The 6838-nt window shown below is 35.4% G+C and overlaps 1 protein-coding gene across 3 annotated transcripts; it reads right to left on the minus strand.

The window, feature by feature from the left end:
• Positions 1-1329: 1329 nt before the first annotated feature.
• Positions 1330-6447, minus strand: LOC108769850 (sorting nexin-25). Of its 3 annotated transcripts, none has more exons than XM_018521069.1 (11): positions 6073-6447; positions 5141-5451; positions 4906-5075; positions 3745-4139; positions 3254-3680; positions 2818-3122; positions 2489-2746; positions 2276-2412; positions 1964-2203; positions 1514-1796; positions 1330-1425 (listed from the first exon to the last, which is right to left on the minus strand). In XM_018521069.1, the coding sequence occupies exons 1-11, from the start codon at positions 6367-6369 to the stop codon at positions 1354-1356; spliced, it is 2895 nt and encodes a 964-aa protein (XP_018376571.1). In that variant the 5' UTR covers positions 6370-6447; the 3' UTR covers positions 1330-1353. The 3 variants fall into 3 exon arrangements, with proteins under 3 accessions (XP_018376571.1, XP_018376581.1, XP_018376575.1); XM_018521079.1 differs by having other exon boundaries at positions 6011-6079; XM_018521073.1 differs by having other exon boundaries at positions 1380-1425; positions 1510-1796.
• Between the last annotated feature and the right edge of the window lie 391 nt (positions 6448-6838).

The raw sequence follows: 6838 nt of genomic DNA on the forward strand, positions 1-6838 counted from the left end.
CCCTTCGATGCACAGAAACGGTATGGCACCTATCTTCCGATTGGTTTTTTTGACGTAAACTATCACTAGAAACACATTCCATCCGGTAATTTATTAGGAAAAAAGCAACAAATTTTTGACAACTTCAATCACACGCTATCAATTTTAAAACCGCGGGAGGTTTGCCATACTTGCGTTTCCTACAAGTTTACCTAATAAATGACGAATTATGACGATTTCAAGCGGTAACAAATCATGACCATTTTAGTGTCATCATCTCCCGGACTATCAGTAGTACATATCTATTTACAGAATTTATACTTTATCAATATAGTTACCGTAAAATCGATATTCGTAAGAGCGCGAACCCAAATGATAGCATGATAAAGGTATTACTTATGAAAGAGATAATTGCCCTTATCAAGATTTATATACGTCCATTACATTTTATTTTTACTTGCTCTATTTTTGTATCCGTTTCTTGTATAATTCTTTAAGTAATATATATGTGCATATATTATTTATAGATACATATATATATATATATACTTATATATGCGTGTATATTATTGAATATTATATGTATCTGGCCAAAGTATTTTAGTAAACTTCGAACCAGCTGTTTACTTCCTTCGGATATGTACCTAATTCTTTTTTGTAAAGCGGCAGGTGTAGATACTTAATTATTTATATATAATATTTCGTTATCACAAAAAGCTATTAAAATGTATTAAATGTGTATTATAGAAACATGAGATACACAGTAATGCTGTTAAAACTACAAATTATGTGCGCTCAATTGTTTATACTTTATACCCTTATATAAAGATTAAAATTTAATGAGAAACAGACACATGAAGTTAATATTTCTATCCTAATAACGTTAATCTTGTTGGTACTCTTAGTTTCATCTTTAGTTACTATTATATGAATATTTATTTAGCAATTAAGCGTTATACATTTAAGCAATTTTTTTTAATAGCGCTTTTAAATATAGTGATATATTCATATCAATTTTGCGGTAACTGTAAAGTGCTTTAAGTTGCTGCTCATTTCTTAATATGTGACATAGCAAACTTTCAAACTGATTTTGCAAAATGTGATGTATACATTTGTTATGTCTCTTACAAAAACACTTCGATTGTAAAGAACTAATATATTTAGGAAAGTTTAATACAGCGCGGTGTGTAGTTTATTATACGTTATCCACATTTTAGAAGTGTGTAAATATCTTTCTCAATGTTAGCGACATATTCGCAAGTAACCATTTACTTTTGAATTTATAATTTTACTGCATTTAAAAATTATGTACAATAAGATCCGCTAAAAGGAATGAAATGGGATTATATATTCATTGTATATCACATTGATACTTTATTTCGTTAAGGAACTTTGTTTATGCTGCAGTTCTGGAAATACTTCGTACATTAATACTTCAAATATATCCTGTAAAAGAAGAATCAGTAAAAAAAAATGCAAAGGGATCTATATACGTACACTTCGACGATAAACGGTTACAAGCAGATCGACTTACGTAAAATAGCTGCTTATTCAGATTCACGTTCTGCAGGGAATCGAAAACTTTAATCGCGCCACGTTGAGCACTTTGTGCTCCTACTAGATTTGTTAATACTTCAGGTACATTGTTGAGAAATTGTCTGCGTGCCTCGCCTCGCGTTTTCAACTTTTCTTCGTCAGTGCGAAGAATGGTCTCAGATATGAGCTGCCCATTCGGCCACCATGCTCTCGTAAACAACTGTATGTAATAATGAAGCATGGGTTCGGAAAACACCCATGCAACGGTATCTCTGATTTGTCTGTAAATCAGTGATATATTAACGTATCTTATTAAATCTCTATCTTATAATTAAACTACAAAAATTAAGACATTAAAAAGTTATTTACAAAAAATAAAATATGTATAAAAGGAAAGTATTTAAAAGTTTTATAAGGCAAATAAAGTTTTGTGTACGCGATATTTCACCTATTTATGGTACGTCCATAAGTAATCTGTACGAAAGTGATGAGTGATCGTCTGAGCCAACGAAATACTCCTCTTAAATCGAAAACTTCTCCGAGAAGCGTATACAACGGCTCCGCGATCGCATCTTTGCTGGCATTTAAATAGGTGTCTGTGCCGGTACGGCCCGATTCGCTATCGTCCAGCAACAACGAATAATCCTCTTCATCTTCTTTGTCGCGTGGCTCGTTGCTACCGACAGATCTGTCATGAAGATTTACAGATCGAGTCAGGAAATAGATCAATGATTATATGATGAAATTAGTATACGCGTACGTTTTAAATAACGTGGATAAAGAAAAGCGAGACTTCTTAGGAGATGGTGCCACCACAGCTTTAAGATGTTCCGAGCTTGGACTGAGAAAGGTATACAATGCCTCGCTTTGATTAAGCCTCTCGTCCTCCAAAACAAACTATAAGAATTAATAAACGAATTAATAAAGCAAACAGTATTAATAAAATAGTCCAGATTCACATTTAAGGACCTACATTCAAATATTTTTGTATTTGCATCTTGGCTTTATCGAGAGTGCTTTTGTCAGATTTTCCGAAAAACTTTAAAGGCTGCGAAGGTAAGTCCAGGCTTTTAACGTTAGAACATAATTGACGTAATTTCCTGTGAAGATCTTGAAAGTCTTGCAGTTTTCTCAATACCACCCATCCGCTAGATATGCTTTCATCATTGTCTTCATCCTCTGCCATGTGGACAACTAGTACAAATTGTGGAGGATCCCCGTTATCAGGCATCTATTCAACAAGAGAATCATAAAAAAATCTTTCTATGAGTATGTAGAGAAAAAAAATTCGTATTAAATTACCTCTGCACTCTGCACGTCGGCTCTCCAACGACCCAGATGTTCGGCCCACATTTCCGTATGATTTAAATGTGCCTCCAACTGTCGCTTTTCACCTTGCAGCCATTCGACCTCTTTCGCCAATATGCTAAGTACTTTGCTCTCGGGCTTGAGAGAAGATTTGAGCGCCTGCAAAGCTTGCATTTTGTTATTTAATTTTTCGTGCAGCTGATCTAGCTTGCTGCGAGCGTAATTCGACCGTTCGCCAACGAGCAAAGTCGAAGATTCTGACAATGTACCATCAATAATCTCGCGGTCTTCAACCAAACCTGATGCACGACAGAAGTTTATAAATATAATATATAAAATCATATTTTTTAATTACCCACATCAGTTGCACTAAAATAAATTTTTATATAAAATCTAATTTTAAAAATATATAATGTAAAATATAACTGACCTTCCGCCCTCTCATTAAGTAATGCTTCCTGCATGCTTTTATATTGCTTGCTAACGAGAAACGACGGATAATACTTCTCCTGGAGTGTCTTGACGACGCTATCTTGGACTTCATAAAATACATTGGGTCCCGTATCGCCCAACAAAAAAGCCTCCATCCGCTTTCGTACGTTTTTATCCACCTTGATCTCGGCGGTGGGTGATCTGATGTAAGTGTAAAAGATCTCAGCTCCTAGTTGATGCCAATTGGATCGTTCTGCGGCACGTAATTCTTGCACTGCCGCCCAATAACCGATCAATCCTTGACTAGCGACCTGTTCCAGAAACTGAGATAGATATCGTCGGCCAGTAACATTATCCAGAATCGCTTGCAGGGGAAGTACTCTGCCTTCCGTAATCTCCGTCGCGTTGCATATATCGTCTGAATCCTAAAAGATATCATTATGAAATATTGTCATGTTATCGTAACTCGCATGAATACGGACTTTCTACCTGACGAGGATATCCATCCCATCCCAATGTCTGCATGTGACACTCGCACGTATTCTTAGCGTATGTTAGTTGACTGATATACCTCTTTAACTTTCTCGCTCGAATGGCATCGGAGTTTCCCAGAGCGTTATTTTCAGGATCCAAACCTTGAGCTCGTTTTACGTTTTGCACCGTGGTAGCTTGCATAATCTCGGTAACGATATTATATCTAATATGTTTGAGAACTTCTAGATCCTTGGTGCTTTTGACCATCCGGATAAAATCTTCGAACGATTCCGCGTATTCGTACGTTTTCCTGTGCATTGCTTCAGCAAGCTGCTGTTGATCGATATATGTCAGGATCTTCTGATTGATATAATCGGGATCCGTGATTAAATCTATCGCCGGTTTTAGGACTGAAAAAAAAACAAAAAAGTAAATGAGAAATAAGTCATGTAACTGATCCCAGATAGCAAGGTGTCGTCTATTTAACGTCATTAATTAGTCATTCTTACGACGAATGTGACGTTTAAAATAACGTCCAAACATCGTAAAAACGACGTGGATTTGTCACAGGTACATAATGTCATAAGTTGACGTCAAAAATACATCATTTTTTTCGTATTATTAACGGTAGCAATGTGTTATCCGTTTGGCGTCACTAATTTGTTATTCTTATGACGAATTTATATGGTTCCTGAGATGAAGTAAAAATTACAAAAATGAACAAATTTGCTAGGCGTTGAAGTTATAAATATTCTAGTAAATTTAATTACTTTTGTAATTTTCACCTAATTTTAAGAACCATAATAAGTTCCTTGATGTCTAAACATCGTAAAAATGACGTGAATTCTTATATTTCTATCACTCACGCAACGTCATAAACTGACATAAAAAATACATCATTATTTTCGTGTTATTAACGGAATAAATGTATGACGTTATTAATTGATCACTAATAATGTTACTAGTACGTCGACAATTGGCCATTTATTCGACGTCATTAAGTATGACATTGTAAAGACGTCATAAATAAAAAATTACATCATTAATTGGTCAAAAAGATGATGTCATTATTACATCTTAAATAGGTCACATGACGTTAATAATTTAAAATGACTAACTATTGACGTCAAAATAACGACAACTTGCTACGTGAGATAATTTTCAAAAAATGCTTACTTTTGCATGTAAGAACTTCTCTTAAAAGAAATTTTACTGGAGAAAGGGAGTAACTGCGTGGTAACAAAAACAGGATATAAAGTTCGCTAATTTTCCTCAAGTATTCCAGCTCAGCGACAGGCGACATCAAATGCGCTGATAAAATAAATACAGGGTCCTCTCCCTCCGACCTAAATGCGACAAATAAATTAAGGTGTTTCTCGTCTTGAACACGCCAATGAAAAGAGACGCTTACGAAGCCGCTTGAGCTATCCGGATCTTCTCGAAGTGAAAAGTGAGCTTATTCACTATATTGCAAACCACTAGTTTAGTGTGGTCAACATGCGACAAGCGATCGTGTAGGCTCTGTATCGCGCCCCACACATCCTGTTTCATGTTATCTATCAGCTGTTCGGAGCCAAAGGCTAGATCGTTCAGCCAGAAGCCGATAAAGTCCTGAAAGATTAAATCTAGAAGATTCTGCAGGGCACCGTCCACCAGACGTGTGAAAACAACAGGATAACGTGTGTGCTTCCTAGTGTTGGCTGATTTGGGCTCATATCCTTTCTGAAAAGCCAACAATCAAATGAATGAAAAATGATAACCATTAGGCTTGTTCTTTCCAAGTAAACTTTTTGCATTTATTTTTTTCCTTTTTTTGAACAAAAAAAGAAAAAATGAACGATATGAGAAATTCAGCTAAAAAGAATTGCAGGCCTATTTGTTGAGCTTTTCATTTGTTAACACAAGTTGACACAAGTATCATTTTGTCTTTGTTATTCATGGAAGAAAAAATACATGCCTATTTATGAATAAGCCTAGTTCTTCAAATGTAAGAGATTATAACTATAATCTTAGTTTAATTCACTATTTATCTTTTTCTAATTTTTAAAATTAGAAAAACATACAGAGTAAATTGAATCAAGATTGAAATTAATCTTAAGATGGAACTAGGCCTAAAGCATTCTATTCCATTTAAACTTAGTTCCATCAACGTAAGATTACCTGAGTTCAATTTACGATTTATATTTTTTTCTAATTCTAAGAATTAGAAAAAAATAGTCAGTAAATTAGAGATTCAGAAAAAATAAAGAGTAAATAGAACTAAGATTAAAGTTAATCTTACATTGATGGAACAGGATCTAAATGGCAAGTATTCCATATTAATGCATCGTGTTTCAATTGTACCATCAACATATTGTGGAAGGCGTCCACTTCTGCAATAGTTTTAACAGTTCCAGAGCCAGTTTGGTGTTTAGGCGACAAAGCTATGTTGATCAGTATCATAATTAACGGACCGACAAGCAAGCAGGAGCAAGTTAATACAATGTAGAGAAAACAACACTGGACGAAGGTCCAGTCCATAACAATTCCCAGGCTCATAACGGCCAATGACATAACGCCAACGACAACGAGAGAAACCATGGCTCTCTTTTCAATACAATGGCGATGCGGCGAGGTAACAGTATTTATATCAGTGAACATATACACCCAACAATGCTTTTTAATCTCGCCGCGCTGATAACACGAAACAATATCAAGAGCTTCGCCATTTTTAAATGTCGAGTGTTTCGCACTTTGCGACACTCTGCGCTCTGTTTCCGCTGCAGGCCCATCTACAATACACGGAGTAAGAAGTAAGAGTAAGAAATTGACCAATCACAGTCGATTATTCTTCTCACATTCGACTGTGATTGGTCAATTTCTTACTCTTACTTCTTACTCCGTGTATTGTAGACGGGCCTTAACAGTCAGGGGATCGATTCTGTATCTTGAAATGAGGTGAAAATTATAAAAGTGAGCGAATTTACTAGACTACTGATAATTTCATTGGTCAACGCCTAGTAAATTTGCTCACTTTTGTAATTTTCACCTTGTTTCAAGATACAGAATCGATCCCCTGACTGTTAAGGCCCGTCTACAATACACGGAGTAAGAAGTAAGAGTAAGAAAT

This window comes from Trachymyrmex cornetzi, unplaced genomic scaffold, assembly GCF_001594075.2.
Source record: "Trachymyrmex cornetzi isolate Tcor2-1 unplaced genomic scaffold, Tcor1.1 scaffold123, whole genome shotgun sequence".
NCBI lineage: Eukaryota > Metazoa > Arthropoda > Insecta > Hymenoptera > Formicidae > Trachymyrmex > Trachymyrmex cornetzi.